Genomic DNA, 17,896 nt, shown 5'->3' with positions numbered 1-17,896 from the left:
ATAAAACCAAACGAAAATGAGCATTAGAAATTATAGCATATCATGCTTCCATATATAATAGAATTAGTCTTTCCAGTCATCATGAATGGAAATGTTTATCTTTCAAAACATCGATCTACATATATATAATTAAATTAAAATAAATATTTCAATATCTTTTTCAGACACTTTAAAAACAAATTGAACATTATATGTGAGTTCATCCCTCAAGTGATATTTATGTGCAGTATATTTGGTTACTTGTGTATCCTGGTTTTCTACAAGTGGACACATTTTACAGTTAGTGATTTAGGGAAAGATCCTAATCTTCTTATAGGTAAATTTACAATATTTTATACTGACAACCACATTTGTGTTATCCAACAAGAAAAACTTGTCTATTTAATTAGGAGATAACTGTATTGTATTTTAAGCTCCGACGGCATCAGTTGGGGATTTGATGGTCGCAAATTAAGTTTACTGGCGACGCGTTAGCGGAGACAGTAAACGGGTATTTGCGACCATCAAATCCCAAATTGATGCCGTCGGAGCTTAAAATACAATATTGTTTTCTCCATTCTAATGAAACTGACAGAAAACAACGTTAAAACATGTATTTAAAATCTGTCATATGCCGTCTGCGCTTGCGCGCACGTCCCATAGCATCAATTGTCAATTGATGCCATGTAAGAAAGTGACGTTATCCAATCAAAATGAAAGTTACAAACGTTGTTGCACTAGAATTTCTCTTTGATATTAAAAACTTTTTATGTACAGACTCTATTTGAAAATTTATAACAAACACAAAAAGAGTACACATAGTCATATTGATGAAATACACCTATTATTTTGAGAAGCAAGACACAAGAAATAGACCTCTTCATTTACAATGTAGTGTACTGTAAATTCTGAAATTATTGTGTGTATTTATTATTATAATTCCTGAAGAATGGACAAAAAAGGAAAGATTAATTATTGCAATTTCAGGGAAAATTTGCATACAGATGTATGTATCAAATATCAAAAAGTGAGTTCTAATTATTGCTATTATGTATACTTATCCAGGTGTATCATTGTTTAAATCAAAGTCTAGCAATAATTCTGAATTTACAGTAATAATCTTAGACATTTTATTGTTGTAAGATATTTATGTTCTAGATGTATATGTATACTCCAAATAACAGTTGTTATTATTTACCTTTATAGGGCTTATCAACATGTTTCTGATGCAGAGAAAGAAGACAGACGTTCCAATGTATCCAGGACAGGTAGGTTACATAATTAATGTAGACCCATGCTCAGTGAAGGCTTAGGTATAGTGTTAGAATTTTCATCATCTGTTAGCGTGGTTAGCCACTTGTTAACTGATGAATGGATGTACTAAAATATTCATCTTGTTCATACTTATTTTGTATAATCAACTCCTTTAAAACACTTTAATAGAATTTGATGAATCTTTCTCGAAACCTTATATAATATAATACCCATTTAGCACTTTATTTCCCCTATCACTCAAATTCCTATATTAACGATACTATCATTTGTTTTTCAGTATGGCTTTGAGAAGTTCCTTGTTTTTCTCGCTTTTGTCTGTGTTCCATGGATGTGGCTAGCTAAACCTTTGTGGCTCAGGCATCAACATAGATTTGGACAGGTAATTATTGAATATTAATCAAAGGATAATCTTATTTCTCTGGACTTCCATAAAAACAAATTTAAAAATCAAAACGAGGTTGCTAAATGTTAAAGTTAAAACATTGGTAAAGTTTAAGTTTTTAATTTTTCCATTTTAACGGATACTACAGATTTAATAAGTTTTTTTTTCTCTCAATATTATTAAGGTGGTACCCAACACTTTCACTAAAATTAATTTAGCTCGTTTAATTTTCATAAAATTTTGTCAAAGTATTTACTTTGAGACTTTAATAAAAATATAAAAATTCAAATTTTTTTGAACCAACCGTTTTGTCAGAAAAAATACACTGGTTATATAGAAATTTGACAAACACCAATTTTGATCATTGAGAAACTTAATATTCCTTTTACAACACCACGCAATTAAAATGTTTAGCTGACTTATACAGAGTTATCTCCCTGTAGTGTTAGGTACCACCTTAAATTATTTTGCTACCACAATTTTGTGAATAACATAGCAAAGCTTCTTTGTACTGTTGTTCTAAATATATTGTAACAAGTGATTCATTTTAGCCATAATATAATGAAACTACTGAAGATTTAGGAAGTTTGCTTTTTCATCAAATTACTGTTAATTCAGAATGAATGTATGAATTATTATTGCAATTTTTGAAGAATAGAAAAAACGTGAGATTAATCATTGAAATTTCAGGAAATTCTGAATACAGAGCAATACTTGCAGAGTCACATAATTATTTGCAATGATAAACCTTGCAATAATATCTGAATTTACATAATTAAAAGTAATCTGTACTAATTATAGAGGCCATTAATGTGGTAGCTGGTTAACAATTAATCACATAATTAAATAGATAATCATATAAAAAAGAAGATGTGGTATGATTGCCAATGAGACAACTATCCACAAAAGACCAAAATGACACAGACATTAATAACTATAGGTCACCGTATGGCCTTCAACAATGAGCAAAGCCCATACTGCGTAGTCCGCTATAAAGGCCCAGTAAGACAATGTATAACAATTCAAACGAGAAAACTAACGGCCTTATATATGTAAAAAAAATTAACGAAAAACAAATATGTAACACATAAACAAACGACAACCACTGAATTACAGGCTCCTGACTTGGGACAGGCACATATATAAATTATGTGGCAGGGTTAAACATGTTAGTGGGATCCCAACCCTCCCCTAACCTGGGATAGTGGTATAGCAGTACAACATCAGAATGAACTATAAAAATCAGTTGAAAAAGGCTTAACTCATCAGATGGACAAAATACAAGTGGATGTGGCCCAGTACTTATATACATCCCGACACAAAAAGAAACAATGAACAGATCTGAGAGTACTCCCAGTTATCTGACAGCTAGTTCAAAGCCTCTAACAACTAATAAAAAAATCATGCAACTAAGACTAAACTATCAATCCGTACACATCCAGCATCCAATGGATTTAGTGGAAAGACGTCATAAACAGCCAGAGAAAAACATGACTTTGTGCATACCTGCCAACCTATGAAACCTTCAGAGAGGGAGATCTCCACCTCAGTTATGACAGCTGAGAGGGGGATTTTTCACAAACTACGTTTTCAAAGTTAAATATATGACCTGTTTACCTATTCATCTACAAAACACCAATAAGAGTGAATTACTATACTCTATTTCTTCCAATCATGGTTAAAATCTATTCGAGGTGTTTATTTTTTTAGCCTTTTTCAATACCTCTGTGTTTCATAAAATTTCATATTTTGATTTTCACACTAAGCAACAACCATATTTGAATGAATTCCCATCTTCAAAACTTCAAAGGGAGATGTCAGATCCTAGCTACAGACAAAAAATAACCCTGAACAGTATACATAGAGTTAAATAGCTTGCAAGATCAGAACAGTTTACAAAATAAATTATAAATTGTATATAGTATAAAATTTAACTATTAAAAAAGCAAGAAATTAAAAAAGAAAATTATCTAACAAAATAATTGTAGAATAGTTAGAAATTGTACATGCTTGCATTTTAACACACCCTGTATTACAGCATCACTACCAACCTGTAGCAACACAAAATGGTAACTTAATTGACGATGAGGAATGTATTTACCATGATGAATTTGATTCAAAACACACAGATGACAATGAGGAAGAGGTGATTACATGATTTCATCATGTCTATTTTTAACTTCAGGATTTGGAGGGAAATTTAGAAGATAAGAATTAGTCTAGAAATATCTTCTGGGTTTCCTGAAATTGTGTTGGTAGTTTGTTTCCATGGCAATGTACAGTAGAATAATTTACATAAAATTGTAGAAATTGTGGTAAAAAGTGAAAGGGGAAAATTGAACAAAAGCATGCCATACTATATACTATATACTATGTTGTATGGTGGTTTTTCTTTTTTTATATTAAACAATTCTTGTATAAACCATGGAATCAAACATTATATTTGTAAATTTGCTTGAAACAATCAGCTGATTTCATACAGAATATTTTTTTCTTATTTTCAAACCTCAGTTCAAGCATCATCAGCTTTCAGTAAATAGCGGGGATGTACTGGGTCATGACCCTGAAGTCAATCACCACGGTGACGGTGACCTGTTGACGCCTGCTGAGCCTGAGGAGGTGATTTGATGTTGTATATCTATAGTTTTACAATGTTGCATACCTATAGTTTACAATGTTGCTAGATTGTTTATTTTTCAGCCTGCACAAATTTGTTTCACTCCTTATTTTATCCGTCTTGAAAGATCACATAATTTTTTGACATTTTGACATTTTGTTTTAACTAAGCCAGCCTTTATTTATTTTGCTTACAGCTAATTTAAGCATTTTTAAAGCATGATTTTAATAAAATAATTAAATTGGGGCATGTGGAAAATCAACTATTCATTAACACAATTCTATGATTGAAGAGATTTACTTTTGTCCTTGGATATTTTAGCTTTATGTATGCACATTCACGTAATTTATCGCTTGAATGATTTTACAAAAAATGTGGAATTTCAAAATGCTCTTGGAATGAACCTTTCTTTTATCATGTTTATAAATGATTGATATCTTACCAAAGAGTGTTGATTAAAAACAAAACAGTGTGATATTAAAATATTTTTAAAAATTAAATGACATTACCTTTAATTGACTTGGAAATTCTGTCCTGTCATCAATTTGAAATATGTAGGTAGCTAACTGCTTTTTGTTCTAATTGACAACATTTTGTTTGAATTTCGATCTGTAATCAAATAGAAGTTAGAAGTAGCAAATGCTGATTTTAAAGTCTGGTTTGACCTGGGTGAGTGTCAAACCAATGGCCTCCTGCTGAGTTCACTGAGGAAAAATTTGACATTTTGCTTTTTTCTACAAAATAGGAAAATAACCATCTACTAAATGAACATCTTTCAACAGATGACAAACCCATTATGAACATTTTTGAGAAATAAAATCCTTTTCATTAGTCTTTGCCATTCAGCCATTTTATTTGCCATTCAGCCATTTTACTTACTGAAAACCATTGTTTGATGTTGTTTGTTTTGAATGAGATACATATATTGAGCTTATTATTAATGTTGAAATTAATTCTGCATTGTCTTTGAAAATGATTATGAAATTTTAAACAAACCTTTTCTGATGCATATAATTGCCTTGTTATTAAATGAAAATTTGATGTTATGAAAAATGTATGTGCACTAATTACCCTATAACAAAACCCTGTCAAACACTTAACCCAGCTTCTCACCTCACAGCTTGAGAAGCAGATAAAAGATCATAATTAAAACATACCATATGAAATTGCTGGTAACTAAACAGTTGTTATTCTTGGGTCATTGCTAAAGTTGTTGGAAGATAAAAAGCAAAATATCTTGACAGCAAAAAAGAAACTCAACAAGAGAAGTCAATAAAAATAGACATAAAAAAATTCGGTATGAATTAGGTTGGTTTTATGTTCATAAAGTTGAATTGGTGTTTGATAACTTGTATATTGTGAATTTTCTTCAACTTTTTCTTATATCAAAATGTATGTATGCATAGTGGAGGGGGCATTAAGTTTTACCCTTGTCCCTCTGTGCATCAGTACATCCAAAAATTGGTTTCTGTTCTTTAACCTTAGTTTGCCTTAACCAAATGTTATGCAACTTTAATACAATGCTTAGTACCACAAAACACAGGTCAAGTTTTAATTATGGTGGCGTCACTTTTACCATTCTAGTGTTATGCCCCTTTACACATGGAAAAATTGCTGGAATTTTTCATTTCTGTTCTTTGATTTGTCTCAACCAAATGTTATGAAACTTACACACAATGCTCATTATCACAGATCATGTTTGAATTTTGGTGGTGTGATCTATACCATTCTAGATGCCCCTATACAAATGTAAAAATTGCTTATTTTTTTGTGTCCATTCTTTAACATTTGTTTGCCTGGACTAAAGTTATGAATCTTATACACAATGTTTATTACATGTACTACAAAACACAGATGAAGTTTGATTTTGCTAGTGTCACTTTAATTGTTGTTGAGTAATGTCCCTTTATAATGTTGTATGCAAGTAGGGCATCACATGTGTCCCATGAACACATTCCCCATTTATTTGTCTCTGCTTTGCTGTTGTCCAATTGATGTCTCCTTTTATTAATGTTTTCTTGTGTATAATAATGTATCAATGTATCCTAGTAAAACTTTAATTTAAAATAGATTAATTGTTGTTTGCTTAACATCCAGTATGGCATTGAAAAAAAATTTTCAAATGTGTAGCTAAAAAGTATGTTTTAAAATAATTGAGATGAATTGAATGGTTTTTATCAGCAAGATAGTGAATTTCAAATTCAACTCGGATGTATGTTAAAAATGTTAATAGGTTGATTGTGTGCCCTCCCCCCATCTGTGATCCTATAAGAAGAGAAAACAATTGTTCTATCATATTAATGCAATATGCAAATTTTGAGATAGGGATACCATTCATTTGTGAGATTGTATAACATGTATATGGACTGTATCACAGAAGTTAAAAAATATATGTGGTTTGATGAAAAAAAATTGAACTTATCAATGTAACTCAGATAATTTCAATTTATAAAGGAATGTAGAGGAAATTGACTTTCTGTTTTTTTTTTCCCAAAACAAAATAGTGATGTTGCTTTTCTGAAAGCATATGATAATAGCTATCTTCTTATATTAAGTTCTGTTAATTCTTTTTTCAATCATGAATTCTATTCCCCTGTTCTCTGCTCTTTGGAAGGGTTGTTTGTCTCTTTGACACATTCCTCATTTCCATTCTCAATTTTATCGATTTCATTTGAATGTATCATAAATAGTATGTGAAAATTAAATATCTATTATAACATTTGTCCTGTCTTTCATTTGTAAGTGTGCCTATATATCATCCTTTGTTTGTCAGATATTTAAAGTAAGAAATAATAAAGAAAACTGATTTTTGTTTTTATTTTACATGATTTTTATTGTAGTTATTTTTACATACTTGAAATCTTTGTATTTTTTTACTTCCAGGAGTTTGATTTTGGCGATACTTTTATCCATCAGTCTATACATACCATTGAGTATTGTCTAGGATGTATTTCCCATACAGCATCATATCTACGATTGTGGGCCTTAAGTCTTGCTCATGCCCGTAAGTACATACAGTTAACTCTCGTTGTCTCGAACTCGGTTGACTCGAAATTTCGGATGAGTCGAAGTTTTCACGTGGTCCCGAACTTTATTCCATACAAAAGTATGCAATTCGACTCCTGATGAGTCGAAATTGGATGAGTCGAAATTTCGGTTGAGTCGAACTAAATTTACGGTCCCAAGGTTAACAAAAGCATTCAAAATTAATTTTTTATCTCGAACTAATACACATATGTCAAAACATGACCTCCGGGATTTAAATGGATTGAATAGTTAATCTGACAATACACGTGTAATTAAATTTCCGGTCACTGACCACTGTATTGATTTATGACATGCTATTTTCATGAGTGTTTACCTAAGATTATCTTTTATAGAATTTTGACAAATAATTAGTAATACATTGTTAATGTTCATGAAAAAGTATTTAAAATGTTTACAAAACAATTAATTTGTGATTTACGCTAATGAGCTTGGGTGTGTATAAAGTGAGGATTATGGCTTCCATTGATGATCACCTAAAAACTACTCAAACGGCGTCTTTAATCTTGTTATATTTTCTTTTGAAAAGAAAGACTGTGAATAGAAATCAAAATTTTCTTAAATCTCTTGTAATCGAGAATAAACAATTTTTGTCAGCTATAACCGACCTGAATAAAGAAACTATCAATTGGAAATTACTCTCTTGGAAAAGCCATAGGATTCTTTTTTAATTGAAAGAATTGAATAAATAAAAATAATGTCATCATAACAATAAAAGACTGTGACATACAAATACATCGATCTGATACTAGAATATCAATCCCCTTGCCATATTCACCCGGATTTATTTTAGCTTTACCAAGCTAAGCAAGAGTTGTGTCCCTTAGATTGTCGAACTTCCGGTGTTCGTTTGAGTCGAACTTCGTGTATCTCGAAATATTTCTCTGGTCCGGCTGACTTCGACATAACGAGAGTCGACTGTATATGAATATGCTTATATCTTAATTTGGTTTTAATAGTGGAGTAATAGTTTTTATACACTTTTGGAAATCTGGATGTCAAAAAAAAAAGATGGGAGATTCCAAAAGGGATACTATTGATCCATTTATTTTTGTTGATTGTAGAACTTGCATTTATGTACATATTTGATATCACAGTCTGCATACAAGCCTATAGAAAATTTGAAATTCCTTGAACATTGAAATTTGTGGTTAACCTGAGCCTACTTAAATTTGTATCTAACAAATAACATTTAATACACACTAGCTTACAATTTCTTACAATTGCAATGTCATGACAAACAGTCAACAAAACACACATAAAAAATGAAAACTTTACAACAAGAACCCAACGAAAAATCTTGAGTGATTTCAGATGTTTTAGAAGGATAAGATGATCCTGCTCTACATGTGACACCCATCATGTAGCTCATATAACTACACACATGGTGATAAGTCTTATATTTTCAGTTGTAGCATACACCTTTAACTTGTAGGATCTTGAATTTGAAATACAAGCTCAATTGATAAATGATGGGGAGAAATACAGTCATCATTTTAAATTGTTTTGGGATTATCCTCTGTTAAAGTTTTTCAGTGTATAAAAAATGTGAGATATTAAAACAATGTTGAATTCAATTTCTTTATTCTTATTTTTTTTTTAGAGCTATCAGAAGTGTTATGGTCCATGGTAATGCAAATCGGACTGAAATTTGCATTTCCAATTGGTGTGTTTTTACTGGTACCCTTGTTTGCATTCTGGGCTGGAGCAACAGTAGTAGTCCTGGTACTGATGGAAGGGATGTCTGCTTTCCTGCACACACTGAGATTGCATTGGTAGGTTATCTTGTTCTTTTTTTCCAATAGATACATGTATGGGATCAAACATCCAGGACAAACAGATTCTTTTACAAATTTAAAAATTCTTATTTTTCTTCTTATTTCACTGTGCTTAAACGGCTGTGGGTAACTTACCCACAGCCCAAGAAGGCGGACTCTTAACTTGTTGATATTTAATTCATACAAAATGTACCTTTTGCGACGTTTTTCATGCAGAATGTAAATATTTATAGAATTATTGAATAAAGAAATGACTAACAATTACCATAAATTTGTTAATATAAAGTTCACTAAAGCGCAAGGTCAACTTTAAAAAATGCACAAGATGTCCGTAACTTTTTGATCGAAACCAAGTAGACGGTCTGTAACTTTATTTTTAGATGTGGGTAACTTTTGATTTAAAATTTTAAGAATTATAATTTCAACAATTAGAAGACAATTAACTTCATATTTGTAACATTCGTGGCCGTTTATACTACTCATTCACCACCAAATGTGATTTTATTAACGCATCATACTTACACCACGGAAGTTTTATGTGGGGTTTGTGGTACTCCATCCTGGTTATGGTTTGAACTTGTATTTACTGATGTGCGTCTTATCGATGTTTTTCGCTTGTCAGACCAAGGCTTTTCCATACTCTTTAATGTTTTGAGTTTAATTATATGTTTGCGGTTTACCTTCACCTCTGTTTCTTTCTATGTGTATTTTGATGAATACTCTTTGACGCGGCTCGGTATTTATACATCCCACCAGTTAGTTTTAGTGTTATGATTTTTTGAATATGTTTGCTAGTATGTTTTTTTTTCTCTCTTTGTATGTTATCAGGGGTTGTTAGACTATTAAATTACCCTGTTGTCCTACGTAGTTATTTATATTTTTATATACTGTGTCGAATTGTTATACTATGTTGACTGCTCTTTTCCTTTTAATGTCACTGACTTTTACCTATTGTGTCTTTTAGTTTTATTCAGTTTAATGAGATTTAATGCAACTTGCACACAAATGAAATATGCAGCTAGCTGTAAAACTAAGTTTATTCATTTATACAAAATGTCCTTTTTTTAAGTTTTCCCATTTACTGTAAATCTTGGCCAGGGTGCCGCAATATCACTGTGCGCAACGTCCCAGTGTGTCCAGATTGACACCCCTTTTATTTAACTGTCAATGCAGATGGGATTTGTTTTTGTGGGGATGAGAGAAAAGTGTTTTTGGCTTTCTCAAAAAAGACGGAAAAATTTTCCACTGCATGCCTGGGCAATTTGGGTTCCCCTCCAAAATCCCGCATTCACGCTACCTTTGTCGTTGCTGGCAGAAAATCAGTAAGTGTATACATGCTATATGTATGTGTAAAAAATACTTGTGTAGTCTACTTATTCAAAAATAAAAACGAACAATGATGTTTCAACAGTTTATCTGCTATGATCGGAAACAACCATCCGAACTAGGCGATTCGGGTACCCCGACGTTATACAAAATGAGACCCGAGTTTTGCGGATTTATCATGATTTTTTTCATATTTTTCCCAATTTTGTCTTCCATCGATGCAATGAATTATATCATACTAGACATCTACTTCGTTTTGTGAATATGTATTCGATGCAATCTCTATTATCAGTTTAAACATTACATCCGCGTATGTCGATTCTTTGAAAGTTACGGACATCTCTATTGATATGATGAAAAAAGTTACGGACAAGTTGTTTTGAAGTTACGGACAGCCTAAGTGTTTTTTAAAATCATGCTGTGATCGTTTATTTTGTAGAATTTAATCACCTTTCCAGTTTAGGGGTTTCCCTAAACGATTAATACAACTTTTAAATTCAGTTGTTTAATTGATGCATTCTTGGTATTGTTATTCTATAGAAGAAAAGTATCTAACCGACGCAAGACGGCTCCATCTTGGGCTGTGGGTTACCCACAGCCGTTTAAGCACAGTGTTATTTCATCCAACTTAACAATTGTTCACTATACATAGAGAAGACACTTCTATTAATGAAGAGGGTATAATGGCACTTCATTCATCATTTTTAATAATAGATTTCTTCCCCAAGTCTACTAAACCTATTATATATAGCTAAAGGTAAATGTTACGCTCTATGCATTTTGTCATTCAAAATTGTATGCTTTGTAAAATATCAAAGAGAAACTTTATTATTGGTGATATTGTAATTATAAAAAAAATTGTTGCTCCTTTGCTGTGTATGATTTTTCCAAGTGAATGAAATGCATTTACATTGATATTTTTTTAGTTATGTGAAATTACCTCAAATTAGTTACATATATATAAGATGTCATGATATGGAAAATTTTGTCCAATTCGTTTATATTTAGGAGATAACTGTATTTTAAGCTTGGGCTTGTTATCAGAGCTAGTGATTGGGTAATTGTGTCCATTAAGTTACCAATTGATGCTGTTGAAGCTTCGAATGCAATATTGTTTATTCTCCATTCTAATAAAACTGACAGAACACAACAGAAAATCGTACATTAAAATCTGTCATACATGGTCTACACTTGCCCGTACATTTTCATAGTATCAATTGTTAATTGATGTCATGAAAATTGGTGTCGAACGTTATCTAATTAAAATGAACATTACAAACTATGTTGAATAAAAATCCTTTATGTATATGGATTTCCCTATACTGTCAATGTGCCAAACTTCATTTTCATTGGCCAAATACCTGCCTTATTGTTGATATTTCTCAAACAGCCATTACAATACATGTAAAATATAATATATTTAATTTTTTCAGGGTTGAGTTTCAATCCAAGTTTTACAAAGGAGAAGGGGAGAAGTTCCAACCATTCACATTTGAAGATCTTAGCCAATACAGTGTTGAAGATTAAAAAATCCCACCAAACCATTACAGCTTTACTAGCTTGAATGTATACCAAAAGAATAAGTGGACATGCAATCGTCAGAAAGAAATTGTGTGCAGATATTAAAACGTTGACTTTTGTTCAGCATTTCTTTTTGTTATTTTAAGTTTTTCTCAGTTTCAAGCATCTGGTCTTTCTTTCTAGAAATTTTTATTTATTTGAAATATATATTTTTATTTATTGAGATCAGTTAAAGCATAATAACTCACTGTATTACTTGACACAGAAGAATGCATTAAATATATACTTCTTGGGCAAATTTTGTACTATTAAGAAATCACCAATCAAATTCAGGTATTTTTCATAACAACAAACTGATACAAAAATGCCTCTTATTCCAAAATTTCATTATAAAAGATTATAACCTAACAGATTTTTCAAATTTAACTCTGAATTTCCACTTTGATATTATGTACCTAAGTGTCTTATCTATCAAGAGATAATAAATAGCTGTCTGTAGTCCGTACTTGGATTTTATTTCTTTGAGAGAGCTTTTGGTCAGATTCCACAGTTTTCTTGACTGTGAAGTTTATGTTCATGTAAAAATTTTTGACATGAGGATGCAAAATATTTTCAACATATACATATTTTTTTTAGTAGTTCTTGTAGATTTCAGCTGTCTGTCACTTTCATGTGAATAACATTTGCGTCATGTGACTCAATCAATATCATGTGATTAACATTTGTATCATGTGATTAACACTGAATCTCAATTGTTATTATATCAATAATTTGTTGTTGTAAATAATTATTATCTTTAAATTATTACTGTTTACATATATAGAGTTTGTGGTTGTGTTTAAGTGTTAAAATAATCCTTTATTGAAATATATCATTGAAAAATTGAGTTTGTGAATGAATGAAAAAAAAGAAATGTCATAGTTTGAATTAGTATTTGACAATTGTGTTAATGTATGGTATTTCACAATCATTTTATGAATTAAGTATTTTTTTCACTTGAGATCGAATCACTTTATCACCAAAAAAGTAGCAATGTGTGTTGTTTAATGATATTGTTGTATAGTGTCATTACATGTAGAAATCAAAGTTTATAAGGTTTCCTTGAGTGGTAGTAACCACTGATAAAACAAATTGCCTCTTGAATTTGAAAATTAAAAAGAAATATAAATCTACCCAATAGCATTCTTCAGATTTTCATAAGACAAAAGTATTGGCATAAGGACTTCAAGCTTCTTCTATTCATGGAATAAGATTTTAAAAAAACCTGCTGAAATTCCCCGGTTTTGAGAACTTGTCATTAATATTTAGATATGAGCAACAGCTTTACTTAAATGTATTATACAAGATGTAAATGTGTGTAAATTGGGTAAAGAGTTACTACTATATTTTGACCCCAAAAAAATGTGTAAAATTAGTCAAATTATTAATTGTGACATCTTTCTGACGTCAAAGTGACATGATAACATGGGATCTCTCTGCATTAAAGTGTCCAGATTATATAAATCTGTTCATTTATCCATTAGATTAACATTGTTTTGACAGACTTGAAAAAGTTAATTTTTTTTGCTATTTTCAGGGCCAAGTAATATCTCTTGTCATACTAACTCCTCCTTGAACTCTATTGTATAATCTATATTTATTTGAAATAATTATATAACCAATAACATGTATGTATAAACACTAACATTTTAAATGGATAGTAATCATTATTTTAATGCAACACTATCTGACAGTAGAGGGGCAAGAAACATTGTTAAAAGATGACTTTCTATTTCATAATTGTACCAAAGAATATCTTTGTAGGCATTTTTTTATTGAAAATTAGATATGTTATCAGTGACGGAAAAATCTAGATACTGGGTGATAAAATCTGCCTTAAGAAAGATATGAAGAAATCCGTAGTCTACCTTGAAAATGAGATCTTTCCTGTGTGTGTATGTTTTTTTTATACTTATACATAAAAACACTAATCTTATAAATGTGTAAGTGTCATTTTTCTAACAAATACATACTATGATATGAAAGGATGCCATTAAGTATACATGTATACCATCCAATAGATAATACACCTTACTTCAATAAAATGTTGACCAACTGATATTACATGATTCAGGGACGAAGCCATTTCTAAAAGGGTTTCAATCTAGAATAAAGTGTGGTTCCAACCTAAGTTCCATTCTATTTATAGTTTAAGAATTCTTTATAGATTTGTCATTATTATAAAATCAATTATAAAAAGATACAATACATTTCAGTTTATCAATTAATTTTGTCTGTGAAATTGTATAAATGTTGTCCTGTGTTGATGATCTTACATAGAGATAGTTTAGAAGTAAATATTTGTAGATGTATTGTATGTCATATTAATCATGACGTTCTACTAATTGAAGCTAGAAGTTCAGTCCAAGGTTACAATCGAAGCAAGAAATGAGATTTTAAGAGATACAATCAAATACAGTGAAATCTGTTTAAATTGAACCTAATATACCTGAAATCTGTCTAGACTAAACACAATATACCTGAAATCTGTCTAGACTAAAATCAATATACAGTACCTTAAATCTGTCTAGCCTGATTCTACTTTACCAGAAATCTGTATATACAGATATGATAAATGACCATTTTTACTTTAGCCTAAAGGCCACAATTGACTCTTGATTGTACAGATCATTCCTAACCTCATAGTTAGTACACCTGATAGAAAGAATGTAGTATTTCTGATAGTGAATGATGTTATTTGTTGTTTAAATGTGTTGTTAATGGTGAAATAAATATGCTTGATCTTTATATGTGTTTTATTTATAATTAAACCCCAAGTATTTTAATTACTTTTTATGCCCCTGCCATAGGGGCATTAAGTTTTATCCTTGTCTGTCTGTACATGTGTCCATTTTAGTCTCACATTTGGTTTCTGTTCTCTAACTTTAGTTTTCCTACAACAAATGTTATTAACTCATTCGCCCCCAAGACATTTTTGGAAAATCAGGCATTTTCGAAAATTTGCAAACATATGCAAATTATATGCAAATGAGCAAACTCCTGATGCTGTAACTGATGCTCATCTATTAAACTACTTATTGGGATTTGGGGGCGGATGGCATGGGTGGGAGGTGGGGTGGGAGGTGGAATATTTTCTCGTGGGTTTGAACCCACCCCCAGTGAAAAATGGTGATTTTCCGTCTATTTTCCGATTTCAAAACGACCTTGAGAGGTGAACACTGACACGACTGTGTTTTTTTGTCATTCAAGTATTACCCTATAGTTACAGTAGTCCATTCATGCTAGCTGGGAGTATATTGGACTTCAGTGTCTTGCTTGGGAATTATTATTGTCAAGTCAGGTCTGCCTAAATGTCCGTTTTTATGGATTTTTGACAAAACGGTGACCTAGATTTTACAGACTAGATTCCTATTGGTCATAGTATACCTCGTCGTGTTCCTATACCACCTATGCATGCATATATGATAATAGTTTTTGCCAACAGTCACTTCCAGTCACTTAGTGGCCATCAAAAGATGCCCACCCCCACCGGATTTTGGCTACTTTTCATGTTTTTCCGATTTTGAACTCTTAAACGGCTTTCAAAGTGCCATATTTTCATGAACAGACATCTGAGAAGAGTTGATGGACCATGAACTACTTGGTTGAAGTCCCTGCTATCATGACAGTTCAGCTGGGGCAGTTCAAAAAAAGTATGGAGGGTCATACGGGCCATCAAAGAATGGTTGTCGCCATCACGTCTACAGGCGGGATTGGGGGTTAAAGGGTTAAACTATTTGATCGAATTTTTTTAATTTGGCTTCTGTTGGGTTTGAGGGTCGTTTTGGGGTGTAAAACTGACCAAAACACTCTTTAGAGGTTGAAAATCGTGAAAAAAATATTTTTACTTTAACTCATTCGCCCCCAAGACATTTTTGGAAAATCAGGCATTTTCGAAAATTTGCAAACATATGCAAATTATATGCAAATGAGCAAACTCCTGATGCTGTAACTGATGCTCATCTATTAAACTACTTATTGGGATTTGGGGGCGGATGGCATGGGTGGGGGGTGGGGTGGGAGGTGGAATATTTTCTCGTGGGTTTGAACCCACCCCCAGTGAAAAATGGTGATTTTCCGTCTATTTTCCGATTTCAAAACGACCTTGAGAGGTGAACACTGACACGACTGTGTTTTTTTGTCATTCAAGTATTACCCTATAGTTACAGTAGTCCATTCATGCTAGCTGGGAGTATATTGGACTTCAGTGTCTTGCTTGGGAATTATTATTGTCAAGTCAGGTCTGCCTAAATGTCCGTTTTTATGGATTTTTGACAAAACGGTGACCTAGATTTTACAGACTAGATTCCTATTGGTCATAGTATACCTCGTCGTGTTCCTATACCACCTATGCATGCATATATGATAATAGTTTTTGCCAACAGTCACTTCCAGTCACTTAGTGGCCATCAAAAGATGCCCACCCCCACCGGATTTTGGCTACTTTTCATGTTTTTCCGATTTTGAACTCTTAAACGGCTTTCAAAGTGCCATATTTTCATGAACAGACATCTGAGAAGAGTTGATGGACCATGAACTACTTGGTTGAAGTCCCTGCTATCATGACAGTTCAGCTGGGGCAGTTCAAAAAAAGTATGGAGGGTCATACGGGCCATCAAAGAATGGTTGTCGCCATCACGTCTACAGGCGGGATTGGGGGTTAAAGGGTTAAACTATTTGATCGAATTTTTTTAATTTGGCTTCTGTTGGGTTTGAGGGTCGTTTTGGGGTGTAAAACTGACCAAAACACTCTTTAGAGGTTGAAAATCGTGAAAAAAATATTTTTACTTTAACTCATTCGCCCCCAAGACATTTTTGGAAAATCAGGCATTTTCGAAAATTTGCAAACATATGCAAATTATATGCAAATGAGCAAACTCCTGATGCTGTAACTGATGCTCATCTATTAAACTACTTATTGGGATTTGGGGGCGGATGGCATGGGTGGGGGGTGGGGTGGGAGGTGGAATATTTTCTCGTGGGTTTGAACCCACCCCCAGTGAAAAATGGTGATTTTCCGTCTATTTTCCGATTTCAAAACGACCTTGAGAGGTGAACACTGACACGACTGTGTTTTTTTGTCATTCAAGTATTACCCTATAGTTACAGTAGTCCATTCATGCTAGCTGGGAGTATATTGGACTTCAGTGTCTTGCTTGGGAATTATTATTGTCAAGTCAGGTCTGCCTAAATGTCCGTTTTTATGGATTTTTGACAAAACGGTGACCTAGATTTTACAGACTAGATTCCTATTGGTCATAGTATACCTCGTCGTGTTCCTATACCACCTATGCATGCATATATGATAATAGTTTTTGCCAACAGTCACTTCCAGTCACGTAGTGGCCATCAAAAGATGCCCACCCCCACCGGATTTTGGCTACTTTTCATGTTTTTCCGATTTTGAACTCTTGAACCCACCCCCAGTGAAAAATGGTGATTTTCCGTCTATTTTCCGATTTCAAAACGACCTTGAGAGGTGAACACTGACACGACTGTGTTTTTTTGTCATTCAAGTATTACCCTATAGTTACAGTAGTCCATTCATGCTAGCTGGGAGTATATTGGACTTCAGTGTCTTGCTTGGGAATTATTATTGTCAAGTCAGGTCTGCCTAAATGTCCGTTTTTATGGATTTTTGACAAAACGGTGACCTAGATTTTACAGACTAGATTCCTATTGGTCATAGTATACCTCGTCGTGTTCCTATACCACCTATGCATGCATATATGATAATAGTTTTTGCCAACAGTCACTTCCAGTCACTTAGTGGCCATCAAAAGATGCCCACCCCCACCGGATTTTGGCTACTTTTCATGTTTTTCCGATTTTGAACTCTTAAACGGCTTTCAAAGTGCCATATTTTCATGAACAGACATCTGAGAAGAGTTGATGGACCATGAACTACTTGGTTGAAGTCCCTGCTATCATGAC

General features: G+C 32.5%; 1 protein-coding gene across 4 annotated transcripts in view; it reads left to right on the top strand.

Moving 5' to 3' along the window:
- The window catches only part of LOC139511857 (V-type proton ATPase 116 kDa subunit a 1-like), a 51,982-nt gene extending 37,272 nt beyond the window's left edge, over positions 1-14,710 (top strand). For 2 of the 4 annotated variants that reach the window (XM_071298984.1, XM_071298986.1), the window contains exons 15-21: positions 165-316; positions 1,186-1,247; positions 1,532-1,633; positions 3,675-3,782; positions 7,137-7,257; positions 8,902-9,073; positions 11,836-14,710. In XM_071298984.1, coding sequence (XP_071155085.1) covers positions 165-316; positions 1,186-1,247; positions 1,532-1,633; positions 3,675-3,782; positions 7,137-7,257; positions 8,902-9,073; positions 11,836-11,929 — 811 coding nt within the window. In that variant the 3' untranslated portion in view covers positions 11,930-14,710. Of the gene's footprint in view, positions 1-164; positions 317-1,185; positions 1,248-1,531; positions 1,634-3,674; positions 3,783-4,147; positions 4,256-7,136; positions 7,258-8,901; positions 9,074-11,835 lie in introns of all 4 variants that reach the window. The other 2 variants (XM_071298983.1, XM_071298985.1) reach the window with 1 other exon arrangement.
- The last annotated feature ends 3,186 nt before the right edge of the window (positions 14,711-17,896 follow it).

The sequence above is a fragment of the Mytilus edulis genome, chromosome 2, assembly GCF_963676685.1.
Source record: "Mytilus edulis chromosome 2, xbMytEdul2.2, whole genome shotgun sequence".
Lineage (NCBI taxonomy): Eukaryota > Metazoa > Mollusca > Bivalvia > Mytilida > Mytilidae > Mytilus > Mytilus edulis.
The sequence above is the reverse complement of the archived record's forward strand: the minus strand, read 5'-3'. Positions and strand labels throughout refer to the sequence as shown.